Source organism: Tasmannia lanceolata, unplaced genomic scaffold (genome assembly GCF_043159265.1).
Source record: "Tasmannia lanceolata isolate RefF3 unplaced genomic scaffold, GAP_Taslan_0.1 ptg000002l, whole genome shotgun sequence".
Taxonomy (NCBI): Eukaryota; Viridiplantae; Streptophyta; class Magnoliopsida; order Canellales; family Winteraceae; genus Tasmannia; species Tasmannia lanceolata.
The window spans coordinates 18,575,971-18,598,024 of NW_027518679.1; the positions used below are offsets into that span (position 1 = coordinate 18,575,971).

Genomic DNA, 22,054 nt, shown 5'->3' on the forward strand with positions numbered 1-22,054 from the left:
TAAGTACAACAACAACGGCTGGCCTGGAATGACAGGTGATAGAACAGGGGGTAAGGATAGGCACCGCTTAACTTTTTCAAAGGCCTCCTGACATTCTGCATTCCACTTTTTCGAGGAATTCTTCTTCAGAAGCTTGAAAATGGGTTCACACGTCATCGTCAGATGTGCTATGAACCGTCTCAGATACTGAACTTTTCCAAGGAAACCTCGGATCTGCTTTTCTGTTTTAGGCGGCTGCATTTCTTGGATTGCCTTGATCTTTTGCGGGTCCACCGCTATTCCTCTTTCGCTGACCATAAACCCTAAGAGTTTTCCGGACGTAACGCCAAATACACATTTACTCGGGTTCAGACGAAGCTGATACTTCCTGATCCGCTCAAAGAACTTTCTTAGGGCAATAGTGTGTTCAGGCCGAGTCTTCTCCTTTACGATCATGTCATCTACGTAAACCTCGACCTCTTTGTGAATCATATCGTGAAGAAGAGTCATAGCGGCTCTATGATATGTAGCACCAGAATTTTTCAAACCAAACGGCATCACCCTGTAGCAGTACGTACCCCACTGAGTAATGAACGTTGTCTTCATCATGTCTTCAGGTGCCATCTTAATCTGATTGTAACCTGAGAACCCATCCATAAAGGATAAAAGAGCATGCCCGGCAGTGTTATCCACCAGGAGATCAATGCTTGGAAGAGGAAAGTCATCCTTAGGACTTGCCTTGTTCAGGTCTCAAAAATCGACACACATTCGAACTTTCCCATCCTTTTTGGGCACCGGTACAATATTTGCAAGCCATTCAGGATATTCCACTACTTGGATAAATTTTACTTCGAACAGCTTCTTTACTTCTTCATAAATTTTTAACTCCCATTCAGTTTTGAGTTTTCAGAGTTTTTGCTTCTTTGGTTTAGCACCAAGGATTAAGGGTAAGCGATGCTGAACAATTTCCTCGCTTAATCCTGGCATGTCATCATATGACCAAGTAAGAACTTCCTTGAACTCTTTAAGCAGGGTGATCAATTCATCGCGCTCCTAAGGAGATAAAGTTTTGCCAATCCGAATCTCCCGAGCCGAGGTTTCATCACCGATATTCACGGTCTCAATTTCCTCTTCAAGTGGTTTTGCCCGGCGACTCTCCTGTTGAATCATATGTCTGATTTCAGGGGGAGTTTCGTCAGCATCCTCGTCAGAGGGGGAGTCTTGATTGTTATCCTTAAGATTATCAGATTTTAAAGCAGATTCAGTAGATGGAATAGAAACAGAGACAGAAATGTACACAGATGAAGAATCCTTTATTTCATTGAAATTTGAATCAAATACATCAGAAGATGAATTACCCTCTTCGGGGTTTACAATGAACTTTGGACTCATTTTTACAGACTCGATGGATATGTTGACACCAGTGTCAACTGACTCAGAACTATGTGAGAAAACAACATCAGATGCTTTATTATGAACAGTCTCCAGCTCAATATCGCTGGAAAAAGAAGAACCGCCACCGACCTCAGGAGAATAGTCCTCTATGGTACCTGCATCAAAAGACTCATTAGAAGAAATAGACTCTGAATCAAACTTGGAGACTGACACATACTTACGGACAACTGACTCTTTTGAAGGGATACGATTGTACTGGAAAATAACCTGGGGTAGGACTTGAGAAGTCCAGTTAGTCAGAGGTTCCTCAGCCGGGGTGATAAGGCGAGTTGGGTCTAGTACCAGCGAGCTCTTGCCAATCATGGCCACAGTCTGTGACCCTTCTTGGAAAAGTGAATTCAGATGGCTTGGCTCCATGCGGTCAGTCCAGTCAATCTCAGACTCTATCTCTGTAATCTGCGCACCCATCGGCTCATCTTCTAACTCAAGATCAAAGAAAATCTCGAACCCCGAAAGCATCTGCCCTATACTCTCATCCAACCAAAATTCAGTAAAGCCACAGAAAGGAAAGGCTGCGCCTTCTATTCGGAATCGGCCGTTCATTTTCAAATCAATAGGTGCCATTGGCAATCCCAACCCATGGCGACGGTTTTCTACTCATTTCAGCATTAACTGCTTCATCTCTCTGATTTCTTTCTCTATAGGTTTGTATCCTAGCCCGAACAAACCATTGAATGCTTTGAACACTAGAAACTCAGTCAAACCCTGATGATATTTGCCTAATCCAGCACCTGGTATGTACCCTTGTCGGCGAATCATCCTGATGAATTCGTGCTGGTTAGGAAACAAATTTCCTCATTCATAGCCTCTTCGAAAGTGATCGCAGTCACTTCTAATGAAAACCCAATCAAACTTATATCTTCGGCCTCTCCCGCAGTCAAGTCTGGAGTAATCTGCCCTATCTCAAGGTCTGGATCCCCCTTTACAGTTATCACTCTGTTCCTGCGAATAAACTTCAGCTTTTGGTGAAGAGTAGACAGAACAACCCCGACCTTGTGCATCCACGGGAGGCCAAGTAACAATAAGAATGAAGCCTTAATATCTAAGACTTGGAATTCTATCTCAAAGCCCTCTCCTCTGATCTGTTTCTTAGTGACCAGAGTTCCGATTACATCTCTGCGAGTGCCATCATATGCCAGAATACCCTGTTCGGCTGGAATAAAGCTCTCAGGACCGAACCCAAGGGTTGTTGCGGTGCTTAACGGGCAAACATTCAAAGCAGAGCCATTGTCATCCAACACCTCTAGCACCTTCTTCTTATTACAAATGACTGTGATTTTAAGAGGTTTGGTATGGTCTCGGCCCTCAGGAGGTAAATCGTCATCAGTAAATGACAAGGTCTTTGCTGCTCTAGCCATGGCCATGAGGCTAACAAGCTCATCGGGTGTGGTGTTAACAGAGACTTGTGCTGCATTAAGCTCTCGACGGACTAGCTTTCTATGCTTTGATGAGGCCATGAGTAAACCCCATACTGAGATATTAGCCAGAGTCTTTTTCAACTGCTTTAACAAGCTCTCATCTTCTTCGTCTGTGCTCATCTTATTCTGCCTCTGATTTTCTGTGTTTCGCGCAACCTCGGCCGAATTTTCTACACTCAACTCCGGAGGTTTGAATACACGCCCACCTCTGGTCATGTGACGCATCTCGTCACACTGATTGTCTAGCATCAGCAGTTCATCTTCGTCCATTCTGAAAACATATGGTGCATTACTGACATTTTCCTCTTCAAAATCCTCCATCCTTAGAACATAGGTAGCTTTCTTTGTTTTTTCCAAACCCACACTCTGAAGCGCATGAGACTGGGATGAAGATGACTCAGCGAGTTCAGTGTTGTCAAACGACAGCGCATAAGGCTCTTTTTCTCTGAATTCATTGAGCTCCTCATCGTCAAACTTCAAAACATATTTATCTGACGTGATAGCGCAAATGAGAGCAGAGGATCAAGGATGGGCTCATCTACAAAGATGGCATTAATAGCCGGAGGAGCAACGACACGATGGTCGGGAAGAGGATTCTGAGTAACACTCGGCCTTTCAACTGCAAGTTCATCCTTATCGATCATGTTCTGAATCGGGTGCTTCAAAGCCAAACATTTCTCAGTCAAATGCCCAGGGCCTCTGTGATATTCACAGTATTGATCCCTTCTCCAGCTTGCAGGTAGGGGATTAGGTGCAGGTCTGATATCTAGAAGTCTGATCTTCTTATCTCTAATCAATTTCTTAAGTATCATGGGCAATGGGTACGGTAATGGGTCAAACTGTCTGAACTGCTTCTTTACCACTGGTCTGACAACTTCTGCAACAGGTTTGGCTACAGGTCTGGTATAATTGACCGCATGGACTTCCTTTGGTTGGATCATAGGCCTCTTCCCTTCTCGGACATCAGACAAAGTCCTGGCTCTAAGGCCCTTGGCAATAGCATTCTCGGTCTGGGTGCCAGTCTTGATCAAATGATCAAAATTCTGGTAGTGCTGCAGTGCCAAGAAGTGAAAGTACTGTGGAGACAAGCTCTTGAGGACTAACTTTATCTGACATTCTCTGGCTCAGTTGGGCAGACTTGCGCCTCCAGCGCCTGATGAATGATGTGAAAGTCTCCTGAGGATTCTGCTTCAACTGCTTCAGATCTCTTTTAGTAACCTCTATCCCTTCTTCCATAGAAAATTGTTCAACAAACTAGCTAGAGATCTCTTCCAGCGTCCTGATCTCTTCAGGTTTCAACCTCAAAAACCACCTTTTTGCCACCCCTGTAAGAGACAAGGGAAACAATTGGGCCATCTGCTCTCGATTTAAGCCATGCTGCTGAGAGAGAGAGTGATGAACCACCTGACGTGGTTTCTTGGACACCCAGTTCCATCATATTTATCGTAGTCAGGCGCCTTGAACTTAGGCGGGAATATAGCACCGGGGAATATCAAGAATTCGAAAATATCAAACCCCTTGGAACCCTGAACTCTCATGCTCTCAATGTCACGAGCCATCTTTTCATACATATCGAACAACTCTTTTTCCTTATTCACCTAAGGGACATAATATTCCTCGGCATATTGCTCCTCCTCCAAATCGATCTCTACGGGAGGGATGACTGGTCTGGTGAGGTTAGGAGATATGGCCGGAGGAGGTTGAATGTCAGGATCTCTAGAAGTAGAGACTTTTTCAGTATTCTGATTTTTCAGATGAATCACTTCATCTTTCAGCCCTGCTATATCTCGACACATATTTCTCAACATCTCTTGTATAGCTATCATGGGGTCCACTGGATCAGCCATTGTGTTAGGGGTAGGTTGAATAGGAGAAAGTGTTTCCTGAAAGTTTGACAAATGTAATATTGGAGAAGTAAATGAAATGGGTGACAAAGATTGTCTGCTCAGCCTGGAATTAGAAGACTGACGCGACCAGGTTGGTTTTGAGATGATGGTTTTCTTGGGAGCTATGACTGCTTGCCTTTAGAATCCTGAGATGGAAGTACAAACACTAGATTAAAACATTGATAATTGGAACAAAATATTCTGATCAAATAGAGATAAGCTGAATCAGAACATGAAATAAACTCCGCCTCCATAGTGGATGAGGCTGTAGTCCTCTACTAAACACTCCTCCAGGAAATCGGTCCTCCTGCAAGCAAAAAAATATAGCAAGAAGAGGACCTATGGGTTTCACGAAAACCTGCGAAGTCGGAATCAAAATAGCCAATGACTTCAAGGCTATCCGACCTCCTAAAAGTGAGCATATGACTTGAAGTCCCTTGTAGGTAACTCATGACCTTCTTGGCTGCTTTTCTGTGATCCAAATCAGGGTGACTTTGGTACCTCCCAAGCATGCCAAAGCTAAATCTGGACGAGTGCAAACTTGAGCATACATGAGACTTCCTACTGTTGAAGCAGAAGGAATCTCGTTCATCTTTTTCTGTTTTAGTGCGTTTCTGGAACATTGTAACTGACTGAATGTGTCGCTCTTAACTAACTAGGGGAGCACTTTTCCGTACTGAATCTTTTAAGGACTTTCTCTATATAGGCCTTCTGAGATAAACCCAACAATCCTTGAATCCTATCATGGTGAATCTCAATTCCTATGACATAGGACGCTTCACCTACATCTTTCATGTCAAAGTTCCGTGAGAGGAACTTTTTTGTCTCGCTCAGCATGCCCAAATTACTACTAGCAAGTAGTATATCATCCACATACAACACAAGGATGATAAAATTGCTCCCACTGACCTTAAGATATACATTAGCCCACAGTATTTTCTTTAAACCCAAAACTAGACACCACGTCGTGAAATTTAAGATACCACTTAAGCAGGCTTCAAGACAGTGGTATCTTAAAAACATGGAGTCCTATCTTTGAGATTCTTGTGATCCTCAGTTACCTGTAGATTATGAAACATTTCATGTGCCACTTGACCCTTCTCCCACTGGTCTCATCTCATACTTTTATGTTTGTCACTGGATTTTGAATCAGGTTCTTCTGCCTCCTAATATTTAGCGGTCAATCCAATATTTGATTGCTAAGGCCCTGTTCGTTTCAGATTGCGACAACAGGATGGTGTGGGCCCGAAACCGATTACTGGCCCATAATCGGTTGGGGCCCTCACCATCGGTTGTCACAATCTGAAACGAATAGGGCCTAATTACTGCAGCTTGAAAATGCCGATCAAGGTAATTCATTATAGCTTGAAGTATTAGGTGTCATACTCTTTTTTTTTTAATGGTAGGTGTCATATATATTCTGTTGTAGCCTGAGAATAACATTTTTCTACATTGTATGTGTGCATGCCCTTAAATCAAGATGTAGGGATGACAAGAGACAGCTAAATGCCTTACACACCTTGAAGCTGTTCCTCCGTGTGAATTAGGTAAAGAGGAATCCTAAACTGAAGGGTGCCCTTGCAAAAATCCAGCCGCAAGGGCGCCTCATTGGATCCGCATCACACTGCCATATTTATTATTCCTTCAATTTAACATTTTTCAGTGCCGATTTCAATGCTGTTCGATGATGTGGATACAATAGGATGCCTGCGCACTTGGATTTTGCAAGTGCGCCCTTCAGTTTAGCATTCCTCGGATATTAACTACATGGAAGCTGTTTTCTTCCGTATTATTTGATTCGTCTCCTTGATGCTGTATTCAAACTGTTTGAGATTTCTGTTGTGGCACTTTTGATGTTAGTAAAGTTTTGAGTGTTTATCTTTTGTAGCCTCAAAACACACTCTGCACTCAGGTTGGTTCAGAGAAAATCACTGCAAAGAGAGCTGTGTAGTGAGTGATAGAAACTTGGTAACTTATACTCCAAATTTTTCGAAGAATTGAGTTTTATTTTGTGCTCAAAGTTGTTATTCTATAAAGCGTTTGGTTCTGAAGATGTTTCTTTAGACGCGTAAAGGACCATGCATCTAAAATCATGCAATGGAATATATGTGCTGATCATGGTTTTAAATTCGTCCGAAATCCGAAATTTCGGGTTTCGGTCGAGACCGAAACCAGAATCATATATACCCGAAACAAGATTTCGCCCAAAAATCTAGATTTTTATTCATTATTTTGGTAATTTTGGCCGAAATTTTGTATAAGATTAAACGAGTTTATTTGATTTCGTCAGATTTAGGCCGAAATTTCAGTTTCGGTGAGGTTTGAAACCGGTACCGAAACCAAAATTTAAAGCAATGGTGCTGATAGCCTAAAGACAGCTTCAATTGCGATCGCAAAAGCTATTGAATTTCATCGTGCATTATAAAAAATACCCTTCATGACTCACCAAACAAGTTAATAAATGGCTGCCGAGTTGGAAATCCATGATTTGGACAAAAGTTGAAAATGATCCACTCTTCAATCTTCATCTGAACTAATTAAATTATACATAAAATATTTAAATTATTTAATAGCTTATGAAATTGCTATAGAGTTTTCATCTTGATAAAAGAGTCTCAAACGTAAGAATCTTATTTTTGAAGTTACTATACATGATGCACTTTGTACATGCTCGTAATCAGAGTGTCACCCTTGATAATTGATCCAACAGCGGCTCACATTTTAAGAGTTGGATCAGATATTAACGGTGGTACTCTTGTCGTAGATTTTATATGATGAGTAATATTTTTCAAAAAGTAAGTGGTTCCCACTTCATAGGATGATCCAAACCATTCATTTGTCGGGGGCACAACATAAATCATTTCTATATAGGAGGATCAATCCTAACCCTCCGATATGTAGAGGGGCTTCACATTGTTGAAACCTCTATGGATTGAAGGGTTAAAATCTTCCAATGGAGATGATCTATGGTTTACAACCTATTTACGTTGTGGCCTGACAAATGAGTTGTTTGAATCATCTTATAAAGTGGGCACATTGTACTTTTGAAAAAAATACTGGGTTTCACATGCACACAAGATATAAAAACTCCTTTTGTCGTACTCCCATTACTTTCATGTACGAGGGCACACACCACATAATTTCACTCAAACACTCTATCTCAGTTCAATACATCCTAGATCAAATCAATCAACTAGGAGAGTCTGATCTAAAGGGAAATGAGAAACAGTAAGGAAGAGTGGAAGGGAAGAAGTGAACAAATCCTATAAGGGAACCTATCTTTCAAAAGCTCTTTCAAAGAATAACTAAAACAGAATTTTTTAATTTTTTTTTAGAGTTTTAACCTTTTGTAAAATGTTACTGAAAAGAACATTATAAAAAGAAACGGAATTAAAACAAATATTTTGTAACATAACATGGAGTTTGGCTAACATAGAACCTACTTATTCAATATGCCAACACATTCATCTAGTAGGCCCCACTATGGATGAACCATGCCCTATTCATCTAGTAGGCCCCACTATGGATGAACCTAGTTTTAACCTCTTGACAGACTACGCAATCTGTTGACTTAATAGACTTCTTCATGAGTGTGGACTACTTTTTTTCTTCTAACGGTCCAATTAAAGGGCACAAATTCAAGGGTTATTAGGATTTCTTGATATGTAATAACTTTGGGTCATTGGCCTCATTGCTAGCTGGGCCTGAAATGCTGAGGTAATCTAAGCTCCATTGCAGCAGAATTAGTCTTTCACTTAGGCTCTGTTCGTTTGAGATTATGCCAACTGATTGTGACTCCCAAACCAATTTTTGGACCAAAAAATAAACATAAATTTGAGTCCAATAATTGGTTTTAGACTCACAATCGGTTGACATTATCTTAAAGGAACAGGGCCTTAATGTGAAGGGCTTAGATTAATTAAAAAATAAATCCGGTTATTTTGTGTGAGTAACTTAGACTGCGTTGGGTAACCACTTCGGCATATTTTCTGGGATCTAGGAAAAAAAATAAAAAACAAAAGAATGCATTCAGCAAATTTAACTCGTTTATTCAAATTCGGCCTTTCGAGCGGTAAAAGACTTCTTCTCTTTTTTTTTCTTCTAGAAGCGATGTGGAGGCGCTTCTAGTGATTCTCATTCTTCTGTTTCCCTTGTTTTGTCCAGCCAAAAATAGAGAATGAAAAGAAGCTTTGCTAAGTGTGCCCTTGGTCATGATGGAGGCTACTAAATATTTGGATTTTAGATCATTTTCTAAATGCTTCTCTGGTTTTACCTATTTTTTCTACTATATTATCTCCAATTTCTTTAAGCTTGCTTGGAATGTAATAATTTACTAGAAAAGTATGTTTTGAGTAAATCAACAGACAAAATTTGATCTAATAATAGTAGAAAGAGACAAACCACATGATACACACATTGAGTTTTTACATGATTCGGCCAAGATGCCTATGTACACAGGTGAGATCAGAGTCTTCACTATGAGGAAAAGATAAATAATGATTACAATCGGATTAACTCGAAACCCACAAACTATAAACCTTTTTCTTCTCCTCTCAACCAAGACTGAAGTGAAAAGCAAAACACTATCCCAACAATTTCCATCTTAGTTTATTTTCGAGCCACTTGAAGTTTTTTCGTTGATGCTGCCTCCGGTCGCCGCTAATCACTATTGACCTTTTGAAGCACCAACTACACACCATTGAGTCAATTCGGTCCTCTCAACTCAAACAGCACAACTGATAAACCTGTGAAAATGCCAACTAGTTGACTAACCTAGTCACCCATGGAGAGAGATCACAATTTGTCCTCCTCCTCCCCCACCGTAGGTACCCTTGTTACCTTGCCCTCATCCACACTATGAAAACCATTTACATGAGCCTTCAGCTATAAAAGAGACCTAATGCAAGAACCCCAACACGTTGGTCGTCGAATTTTGAGCTTTGATCACATAAGCCATTTGCTGATCACTGAAAACTTAGCTAAAACTTGGGAGTGCCCATCGCCTATCAAACCCCTTCAATCGTCTGCAAATGTCGATCCACACCGATTAGAGTATCTAATCACAAGCGACATGCCAATTGACACTCTCTACCACTGATTTTCTAGAAACTCGCAACACGATCCAAATTGCCTCTAATTGATTGAAACCTCCTCCAATCACTTGCTCTTGTTCCAAACACCAAAAATGAAGATAAACAATACTCCATTTGCAATCAAACTCCAACTCCACTTATAGGCATGTACATCTGCAATCAAATTTCTATCAAGATTTTAAAACTCCATTTTCATGACCGTTCTTCACCAATAGTCGCTCTCTCCACAATCCAACCACTTATACGATTGCTCCAATCTGGTCCAGATGCACACACTGATTTTTACGAGGTTCGGCAACGACTTCTACATCCATGGGAGAGAACAGATCTTCCACTATGGACAATAAATGTAAGGGATGACAAAAGGGATTGAACCCTTTCCCAATCCTTACCCACTCCATACTCATAGCCATGGTTTTAACTTTCGGTTTTGGTATAAATTTTGGTCCTAGCCGAAATCAAAATATCGGCCGAAATTCAGTAGAAAGTCCTGGAATGTCGGTTTTTGGGCCGAAATTACTAATTTCGACTGAAATTTGATAAAAAAAAAAAAAAAAATTCTCGAAATTTTGTAGGGCCAGCAACAGGGCAGGTCGGGGCCGGATGTTCCTTCCCTTGTCCCCTTCCCCTCTGCGGAGAATTTTTCTCGTCCCCGCCCCCTCTCTGCTGTGAGGATGGCGTGGAATCACCATCCCCTCCCCGTGGAGAATACCTAATCCCCATCCCCGCCTCGCATCCTACGGGGATAAAATCCCCTCCCCCATCCCTGAAATTGATGTTGGGACTCCCATGTTTTGATAATTTCGGCTAACTTATCTTTGTCTTTTAATTTTTGAACAGTTGTCAAATGTTAATACTAATATACGATGAAAAGACAAGCTGTATTTGTGCACTTATCAAAATATGGTAGTGCTAATATCACTAGCCTATAAAAAACATATTCCTAGATCTCACAAAAAATAGTAAAACACTTGAAAGTAACAATAAAATAAATTAATGATTGGATATTGAACGGGCGCCGCGGGGCCAAATCTATCCGCATCCCCTCCCCTTCCTGTTGCGGGGAATTTTTAAATCCCCGTCCCCGCTCAAATCAGGGGGATCCCCGTTATCATGTGCCAGCCCAAAAAATTTGGCCGAAATTGCCGATGTCGGCCGAAATTTGGTACATTTCGTCAATTTCGGTTTACGTTTCGATTTCGTCCAAGCGAACACTCTTCTCAAGTTTTCATGATCCCTTTCTCACCCATATATAGAATTTCATCACTTAATCTATGACCTAATTCTAGTCTAACTTAGGAGACAATAGACTAACTTTTTATCTTAGTCCAATTAATAACCAAATCATTCCTAATTACCCTAGAGGTAATTATTACAAGGAGAAGCACCGATGGAGTGACATGGAGCGGGAAACATGACAACGCCCAAAGGTTACAATCCCAAATTATTATTTTTTTATTGGCAAAAGCACCCTAAAATTGCTCGTCCATGGCATGGGCGGGTTTGTGGAAGATTCAAAATCTTCATGCTGGAAAGTTCAGAACTGATTCCTACAACCATCAATTTCGATTTTTTACATGGGTTTCTGATTTCAACAGAATTGGGCAAGCTATACGCCGTTGCCGCCAAATTCAGGCCTTCAAATATGGTAAATCACTCCATTCACAATTGATAAAATCTGGGTCTTGGAATGATATTTTCATTGCCAATAATTTGATTGCAATGTATTCTGATTTCATGTTTCCTTGTGATGCACACCGTGTGTTTGATGAAATGCCTGTAAGAAATGTGGTTTCTTGGACTACCCTGATTTCTGCATATACGCGTGGGGGAGAGCCCTCTGAAGCGCTGAAAATCTTTAACCGAATGTCGGAGTTTGAATTTGAGGCACCCAATAGCTTTACCTTCTCTGCTGCTCTAAAGGCATGTGCAATGGCAGAGAATATGGAACAGGGAAAGTTGATACACCAATGTGTGTGCAAAGCTCAATTGCAATCTGACACCATTTTGATGAACACTGTTCTTGACATGTATATTAAATGCGGGAGTTTGGACGAAGCACAGAAAGTTTTCGATGATCTTTCTTTACGGAATTCAACTTCATGGAACACAATGATTGCTGGGTATTCCAAGGAAGGTCAGATGGAGGAGGCAATGGATTTATTTTGTCAAATGCCCAAACCAGATATAGTGACATGGAATACTGTCATTGCGGGCTTTGCCAGTAAGGAGAGCCCTGAAGCATTAGAATTTGTTACTATGACGCACAAGGAAGGTTTCCAGCTTGATCAGTTCACCTTTCCTTGTGCTCTAAAAACCTGTGGTTGTTTGAGATCTCTCACAATGGGAAAACAAATTCATTGTTATATGGTCAAATCTGGTTTTGAATCGGGTTGTATTACCGGGTCGTCTTTGATCGATATGTATGCAAAGTGTGGCAAAGTGGATGAAGCAATGAAGCTGTTCAATGAATGTTTAAAGTTTCAAGGTTCTGCTCATGATAAGTTGGCGCTTTGTAATTCGATGATTTCTGGGTATGTTATTAATGAACATAATAGTGAAGCTCTTGATCTGGCGTCTCAAATCCATGGGTTAGGGGTGAGGTTTGACTCCTACACTTTTAGCAGCATTTTGAAGGTCTGTATCAACTTAATTCATTTCAGATATGGGATTCAGGTTCACGGTTTAGTTGTCACTAGTGGGTATCAATTAGACTCTGTTGTAGGAAGTGTTCTTATAGATTTGTATGCAAAATGTGGAAAAATAGAAGATGCATTGCGTTTGTTTCGGAGGCTTCCTATAAAGGATATAGTTTCATGGTCTGGAGTGATAACAGGATGTACCCAACAAGGATCAAACCTCTTAGCATTTTCTCTATTTAGAGAGATGGTTTATTTGAATCTTGAAGTTGATCAGTTCATTGTTTCGAGTGTTCTCAAAGCTTGTTCTAGTCTAGCAGGGCTTGAAGGTGGCAAACAAGTACATGCTTTCTGTGTGAAGAGTGGATATGAATTTGAAGGTGTCACGGCCACTTCTTTGATAGATATGTATTCGAAATGTGGGGAAATTGACGATGGTCTAGCAGTGTTTAAGGGCGTGACTGAGAGGGACACTGTTTGTTGGACGGGGATTATTGCGGGGTGCGGGCAAAACGGAAGAGCAGAGGAGGCAACTGGGTTCTTCCAAGAGATGTTAAAATCGGGGGTGAAGCCGAATGAGATCACTTTTCTAGGTGTTCTTTCGGCATGTAGACATGCTGGTTTAGTTGAGAATGCACGCATGATATTTAGGTCCATGGGAGTAGAACATGGTCTAGTACCACGTTTGGAGCACTACTGTTGCATGGTTGATCTTCTTGGTCGAGCTGGATATTTCAAGGAGGCGGAGAGATTAATTGCTGATATGCCATATGAGCCAGATGAAACCATATGGGGCTCCTTGCTAGGGGCTTGTGGAATTCATAAGAATGTTGAACTTGGAAAGCTCGTTGTGGAACATCTTCTCACAATTTCGCCAGATGATGTATCGGTATATGTAACACTCTCAAATGTTTTTGCTGGTTTGGCAATGTGGGATGATTCAACCAAGTTGAGAGAAGTTGTAAGACAAATGGGTATGAAGGAATCTGGAATAAGCTGGATTGAGGTCAGAGATTGAAGAATTTATTAATATCATTTATCCAAGAATCTGGAGTGAGGCCAGAGATTGAAGAGTTTCTTGAGATCATTTACCCAAGTACGAAGACTAACGTAGAGATTCGACCAAAACCAGACACTGGTGGGTATCCAATGAAGGAGCATGACCTTGCAACTCAAACATTATTAACTATGATTATTTTATCATCATGGGAAAATTTCAATAATATCACCAAAAAAATAGAGTTATGACATTCAACAGGAATAAAAAGCTGAAGATTATTATACAATAAAGTAATGAACAGACCAGAACTTACGAGGAAAATGAAGCCTAATAATTATTGGATTTCATAAATCGACTAGAAGACATGCTTTTTTCAGGATAAACAAGACTAATATTTGTTACATATCAATATCATGTAGTTTTGTCAGGACTTCTCACTGCTTTGGCTTTGAATTTTTTTCTGATTTCGCCCCAGGTTCTTTACCACCAAATGGCAACACAGCCAACGGAGCCGCATGCTCTGTGGCCCAATGCTCCTTCACGAAACTCATGAACCGCATGACCATTTCCCTCCGGAATTCAAGCTCCCTTGTGAACAGATCCAGGAAGAGGAAAGCAATGATATAAAGTAACCATGAGGAATGTGGCTGAAGGGGCAGAGCAGTACCAGAGAAACTTCACTTGTTTTATATTGTTGTGGAATCTTCTTGCAGACAAGTGAAGTTTCTCACAAACGCATAAATAATTTACTTATTAAACTTGCAAAGGACATTGGAAAGAAGCAATGTTTCCATGTTATATATTCAAGAAAGAGGTTGCACAAGAAACTTACCAGGAGGAAGGCTTATTTTCCGAAGCGATGCAATAATAGGATACATTGCAAGAGAACTGGAAATGAACACCATGTAACATAAACCATTGTAAGGGCATTGAAGAACAAAGAGTTCTTGGCCACCTGAAATGGAAATAATAGTTTGAACTAACTAGAACTGGAACACTGGAATATTGTAGTCTTTGTATTTGGGAGTGTGGTATTAGCAGAAAGCAGAAGTAGCAAAACAAGAATGGTGAATGGACAATGCTGATTACCACTGCACTCGAGATGCACAATCCCAGTTTGCTGCAATTATGAAAGGTTTCCCATTCTTTCGTGCACCCACTGCACTTGAGTTGCACTAACCATGGCTACTATTATTGTCAATGCTGCAACTATGCCAAGCACCGACATAATCAACATCATCTCTGATAGCAACTATATTATTGCTCCTTGTTAAGTTCTTGCAAATACAACCTGCTCTCATTTGCTACCTGATACCCAATCAATACCAACTATCAAAGCATTCTTCTTTAGCTCTTCCAGGATTCTTCTGCTCTAATACCACCTAATACCACCTGTCATGGGCCTTTTCTTGTTCGCCTAGACAAACCCATGCGGCGCCCCAACTATGCATATGCTAAGGCTAGCCTTTTTCAGTGCAAGGCCCTACATGCCCCTCTTGATGCTTGTGCTGACAATCCCCAAGCTATTCAATGGGCTACTAAGCTTTGTTCTTGCCTTGCACCTATTGATACTTTGTTCATGACCACCAAGCCTTTCATCAAGCTCATAAGCTTGGTCTTGCCGTGCCCAACTCTGAACCCATTCTCGTGATCAGCCTGTATCAAGAGTCCATTGAAGACCGGGCCCTCAAGCCAGGTGCAAAGTTCATCTAGTGTGAGGCAAGAAGATGCCACACACCAATCTGCAAAGTCTAAGGACCCGGCAGCTCAAGGCATAAACCTACGCCATGAACCAATCCGCAGGACCGAAGTCCTGCAAGGCAACTCCAACCGTCGAGAAGCGAGGCCAGGTTCAGTCACGCTCTGCTTCGTTAAGCCCAAAGACTTGACTATCACATCACTACATCAAGGGACCATTTGGTTAGTCGAAGGCCACTAAGGAATGAGGCATTGTGCCACTTTCCAATCCTCCAATAATCCAAGAAGCAAGCATGTCCAATGGACTAATCCGCAAGACTTGTATCTCACAAGGCGATGATGGTGGGTAGCGGACGAGTCCTGGGGATAAAACAACTAATCTTCATTTGTTGTATGATGGTGAAAAACAACTCGACAGAAACTTTCTACCTCGTATCTCCACGGTGAAAAAACGTGTACTGAATCTTCATTTTATTCCTCATCATCAAACCAATAAAAACCAGTCGAGTCAACTGCTTCTTCCAGACCGAGTTGACTTGGCATCAAGAAAATAGATCCGATTTGGATTGTTTAAAAGTTCAGAATCCAAATCAATCGAAACGTAGAGAACACCAACAGTGGGAGAACTTTTAGCACACATTTATATAATCCAAATCTTCAAAAATAAACCCCACGCTCCTTTAATGTCCGAAAGTGAGACGCATACCTCGATTTGTGTGTAGTGGAAGTTGATTGATGTTTCTATCGAAGATGAATCGCCAACTTGCAAAAAGTGAAGCACCAACCACTTTTGATCCACCCTCTGTTTTACCTTAAGTTCAATGGTATTCTCTTCCAATCTCTAAATTCCTGAGAAAGTTCTTTTGAACAATTTCCAGGGAGTAGGATCTCGTGGCCTTTATAGGCTTCCCTAAAATCCTAAACCTGGGGTTAGGTCTCCCAGGTAAATTCTCAATTTGTGAGGGAAAAATTGGTTATCACATCAACAATCACATAATTATTAAAATAACCACCATCAATCGGTTATTACAATAAAATCAAAGTGTGCACAACTATCAAATAGTTTCTCAATTAATTACATTTATTAAACCCCCACATTGAATCGAGGCTAACAATGGGATTTTTTTTGTTTTTCCAATTATCCATTTATTTTAATATTTTCTCAATCCAAAATGTTCCTCAACTTGACCAGTCAAATTGTTAATCATTTTGCAAAGTCCCATGATGTGATGTAATTATGAAAAAATAATTATTTAATAATAGAATAATTTTGTAAAAGTCACAACGATCATTTTTCTTCATTTAAAGAAATATTCCGATAATAATTCTAATTTGGCACAATCGATTGTCAAATACAATTACGGTAATTATATTCAATTGTCGTGCAGTCTTCCCTAAAATCCTAAACCTAGGGTTAGGTCTCCCTGGTAAATTCTCAAATTGAGAGTGGAAAATTGGTTATCACATAAATAGTCACATAATTATTAATATAACCATCATCAATCAATTATTACAATAAAAATCAAAGTGCGCATAAGTATCAGATAGTTTCCCAATTAATTACATTTATTAAACCCCGATGTTCAATCAACGCTAAAAATAGGATTTTTTTTCTTTTTTTCAAATTATCCGTTTATTTTAAGATTTTCTCAATCCAAAATGTTCCTCAACTTGACCAGTCAAATTGTTAATCATTTTGCAAAGTCCCATGGTGTGATGTGATTATGAGAAAAATATTTTTTTAATAATAGAATAATTTTGCAAAAGTGACATCGATCATTTTTCTTCATTAAAAAAAACATTCTGATAATAATTCTAATTTGGCATAATCGATTGTCAAATACAATTAGGGCAATTATATTCAATTATCGTGTATCTGTTGAAGCCTCTAAACACACTCAAGTTAAATATAATTAAATATAACTTATTCGGGAATTCCGCAACTAATTCGTCAACTTCAATCGGCATATTGCAATGAGTTCTCGCATGGGCATTCGCCACTTTGTCCTGTGTACCATATGTCACATGCCAATGAGTTCACTACAACGACTTCTCTAGTCAGGTGTGATGCTTGTACAATATCATAATATAGTGTATATTAGCCCAATTCCGTCGAATTACTTTCTGATCCCTCTCACAAGTATATATTTCCATATGCTGTGTGAGTACATTCCAATGTGAGACACAATAATACACGATCCACTTGTTTCCTCAAGCACATTGGGCTACTAGTCTTCAGGAGCTGATCCCTTCAGACAAACCCTAGCAGAGCACTCAAAGTACCATGTTTAAGAGCTTAATTCCATCAGCAGGTCCCATGGTCCTATGACCACCACCCAATGTATTTAGCGGTCTTGTCCTGGCACCAATTAGGTCAGTAGGCATTCCTAACACCCCACTCACCATAGAAATATAGTTTCAAACCGGTTAAGAAGATCTTTCAAGATTCCATCAATCACATGATGCACATTAGAAAACATTAAAAGAGAAAATTACACTAGTGACGATAAATTATCTCACAACGCCACACAAAATCTCATAAACAACCAAATGTCTATAAGTCCTAGAGAAAAAGAAGCAGCATTGAGCTTTAACATGTTTACCATGAAGGTTGTTACCCCATAGTGTGGGGGGCGCCACCTAAGAGCGTAGGGGCTATCCTCCCTTTCCTTTTGAGTCTTTTTTGGCCGGTAAGCTAGGATTGAACCTCCTACCTCAAGTTCAAGATCAAAGGCTTGACTAATTGAGCTAGAGGCTTAACCCCCTTTTGGGTATCGCTTTTCCTTGGATTTGGGGGATATCTCAGTTCATTGAAGTTAGTGAATTCTAACTTCACAAAACTAATTTGCCAAAGGGTTGCCACTTTGAGGCATTTTTGGCAATCTAATCCCACTCAATATTTGTTTACCTAATGTAAGAGAGAGGCAAAGAGTGTTAGAGTATATGCCCTGAAAGCCGGTAGAATGATATTTATTAATTAAAAAAGGTTTATTTCATGACATGAATGGGTAACTATGTTAATGAATGTGTGTGATGTTCTTGTTTATCGACACATGGTCATCCTTAGGGAGCATAATAGAAATGCCATGCGCAAAGGATTCACAGATCCAAGGGAACAAGAAGATATGGCATCTCAGTTCTATGCAAGCCTTAATAGTTCCTAGTTGGGAAAGAGACTGGACATCTCTTTCTGTATACAACTAGCACCAGTCTTGCCTACATGCACATGTCGTGAAGTGACTTATCTCGGTCTTCTAGGTAGTAAACCCTAAGCAAGAAGAGTCGGTGTGACGATTTTATCGCGCAACCGAACCGGATCAAATAAAGAACAACTTGTGGACAAGAAAGTATAAAGTTGTTCTTCCATACAGGACCCTTCACATGTCCTTAGACCTGAGGGATCTTATTGGTATGTTGGCCTGTTCTAGGGTCTTAGTCTATCTTATAGTGATTCTATTTTAGAGTCACATTCGGATAGAGCTATATCCTAGAGAAAATCCTTGAAACCAATAGTCATACTCAACAAGGAATTCTTTGCCCCAAAATTTAGGGATTGACATTTACAATTTTCTCAAAGTGGTAGGCCTATTAAATAGCCTGGCCAGGCGGATTTGATAAAATGTTTATTGGAAAGTTTTATGAAATATTGAATTGTTTTCAAAGGATTTTACAAATGTGTTTGGAGGCCGAACACCGCTTAACCAAAATGATATACCAAGAGTGGGACAAGAGGGTAAATGGTGTCCACTTCCCGATGACTCAACTCAGTAGATGTAGTTACGAACAAAGGACTTGCACATACGTGATGTGATTAGGGGTAAGATGATCTGATGGTCATCTTCAGGGTTACGTCTCGATGGAGGCCACTGACCTAATGCGAATGTAGTTTAACTACAGGGCGAGATCACAGTAGGGCCCACCATAGAGTTCTATAGGATTTACCGTCAGATCCCTACGACAATCCCACTCATAATTCGAATGACCCGATAACATCCAAACGGATCAGGGTTCTGCATTGGATGTGAGTTATTAATTAATTAAAATTTTAATTAATTATTTAATTATTATACATTATTATGTATTATTAATTTGATTAATAATAAGCATAATAATGTGTAATCCAAATGAGGATAGTTATTCCCAAACCGATTTTGCAAAAGTTGTGGAATTGGAACGAAATTGGGAATTAGGATAGGACTACATATTTGGATAAGGTTTGTGGGGCCCACCACACTCCCAATCAGTTGGAGAGCTGGGGAAAAGAGTCCCAATGGCTCAAGGACTTTGAGTTGCACTCAAACTCCTTGTTGGATAAGAATTGCTAAATTGTAGGATCTACAAAGCAAGCAATTTGTTTCTAACACCAATTTTTAGGAAAGAAGGCAACAAGGCCTGGAGAGAGACTTCATACACATTCTCCCATGTATCTTAGGTGTCCCCACATAGCCTTGGAGGTTTGGGAGAGTCCCAATGGCTCGAGGAGTCTCAATTCAAGTTGGTTTCTCAATTGGATAGGAATTGGGAGAGAGAAACAAGGATTTATGAAACAAAAGCTCTATTTTCTATAAATGAGAGAGGGCTAAACGAATTTTTATGTGAGGAATACTCCAAAATTTGTTCTCCCTTGCTTCCCCCCTTGGAAAATCATTTTCCATATCTCTCTCTATCTCTCTTCCAATTGAAAAAGTTTCAAAGAGAAAGGCTTCCAATCAATTTCACTATTCTCCACAACAAAGGTACTGATTAGATCAGACCTTAAAGAGGTGAGTAAGAGTTATTCACATCCACAATAGTCCGAGCAAAGAAAAATAATCCATCGGTTCAACTTGCGGGGTTCGCGACGCTCAGAATGATCGCAACCATTCGAGGAGTAGATCGAGCAGCGTGGTTCCTTTATTTCTTCTTCAAAGAGATATGTCTTTATGTTTGATTAACATAATTAACTAATCTAGACTCTAGGATCTTGGGCAATTGCAAGATCAAAAAGAAAAATTTAAAGTTCTATGCGATTTTTATTCTGCTGCGCACGGAAGGGGATAACCTTCCTTCAAGTTGTATCAAAGCAACTAGGGCTCAGATTAGGAGATTAAATTAACCAAAGATAGATCATACGGTATATCCTCTGTGAGTCCAGACGTTCTATCCCGGCTATCCGAGGTTGTTCGTCCGTAGTGTTAATTAATCAACATATGGACTGTTGTGTAAAGATCAGTAATTTCGATCTACTCAATATAGTTTTTGATCTGATAAACCTTGATGGTTAAAAAGTACACTCGAATACGAGTCAAACGCATCAAGAATTATCAAATTTCGATGAACGGATTGGTTGATATGATTTTTACAAGTTAGGCCAAAAGTGCAGTTTTTTACTGATTTTTATTTCGGGAATTACATGTATTTCAGAATGGCCCAAAAGTTGTGAGAAAAGTTTATAGCCCAATATTAAAATTTTCAAACATTATTTGGGTGTATTCTAAGCATAATCAGTAACTAATATGGTAGTCCGAATAATTTTTCTCCCACTTAAAATATTCAAAAATTATGCTATTCTGAAAGGGTTCCCGAAAACCACTATTTTGAGTTTTTCTCGCTCAAACGATTTTGTTTTTACAAGAAATTTTTTGTGGTGACTTATGACATCATAAGGATTGATTAAATCATGTTTCTTTAGATGTCAGTAGTTTTTATGGCTGAATGAAAAATTATTTAATTTAATTTCGGCATGATTTGATCTCTATTGGTGAAAATTGGGCAAAAATGATTATTTGACCTCTATCCATGCATAAGATGCATATGGATAATATTTGTGGATATTTGTTATTTATTTTTATGCTTTGATATTGCTGAAATATAGCAATTAAAAGTCCGCAATGTAATAATTAATAATTTTATTACTTTATGTACTCCCTCTGGGCAGTTCTGCGAACAACTGGTTTTCCATGGAGAATTTCTTTTGATGTACATATTATTTAGGATAGTGTAGGATACTAGGGTAGTTTATTTTCATATTACATCAGAAGTAATGAAAAAAGAAAATCGCTCTTGAGGTGGTCAATCTAAGAATCAAAGAGAACTTGGACATTGCGATGCTTCAAGAAGGCTATAGATGATGGCGGACCTCGATTCAATGGAGGGCGGATGCATTCTTTACGATTTTTACTGATCTAAAATACTTCATATGATGAAGTATTCAGTACCAATACCTTTGAAAAATTGCCTTGAGGTCGGCGAATTTTTCACATTGCAAATAGCGAATCATTGCCCAAATTTCACCCTTAATTTTGGTAATATGGAGTTATGGGGATTAAATAACTGTAAAATAGTTAGATAATTTTAAAATAGTTAATGGGAGAATCCTTATAAATCCAAGATACCAAAATTAATCTTATGGATGTGGTTGTTTTACTTTTCGTGGTTTGGATGTGTGATGGATGATTATATTTTCCTTTTCTTATGTATGTATTTCCATATGATGGTTTGTTTTAGATGCATGCATAGGAATAAGTTTTTTTCTAGTTAAAAGAAACCATCTTTATAAATATTAAGTTACAAATGGGGATTTAAATAGAAAGGATTAATCTTCATGGTCTTACATATCCATCTATTAGTTGGCTAATTTAGAGAACAAGACAGTCATTTGCCAAAGAAGAAACCGATCTCGATTTTCTATCTAGAGTAACTAATAGATTCCTATATGGATAAGGGATATTTGTAAAATACATTAGTCATATGCCAAAGCAGAATCTAGTATGCTTTGTAAAATCATTCTGAGGCAGTGGATGTTAGCTTAACCAAGCGAAGAGTGTTGATGCCCAAAGGATAGAGACAATGCAATGCTTAGAGGCCAAAATCAAATCGAAAATCATATTTATAATATGATGGATTA

General features: G+C 39.5%; 2 protein-coding genes across 2 annotated transcripts; one reads left to right on the plus strand and one right to left on the minus strand.

Moving 5' to 3' along the window:
- Positions 1-2,189: 2,189 nt before the first annotated feature.
- On the minus strand, positions 2,190-4,088 carry LOC143888888 (uncharacterized). The gene is made up of 3 exons (XM_077393278.1): positions 3,957-4,088; positions 3,395-3,904; positions 2,190-3,326 (listed from the first exon to the last, which is right to left on the minus strand). Exons 1-3 carry the CDS (start codon positions 4,086-4,088, stop codon positions 2,190-2,192), a joined length of 1,779 nt encoding a protein of 592 aa, XP_077249393.1.
- A 6,820-nt stretch (positions 4,089-10,908) lies between these two features.
- Positions 10,909-14,535, plus strand: LOC143882703 (Pentatricopeptide repeat (PPR-like) superfamily protein). Its single transcript, XM_077386154.1, has 2 exons — positions 10,909-13,608; positions 13,946-14,535. The coding sequence occupies exon 1, from the start codon at positions 11,320-11,322 to the stop codon at positions 13,486-13,488; it is 2,169 nt and encodes a 722-aa protein (XP_077242269.1). The 5' UTR covers positions 10,909-11,319; the 3' UTR covers positions 13,489-13,608; positions 13,946-14,535.
- The last annotated feature ends 7,519 nt before the right edge of the window (positions 14,536-22,054 follow it).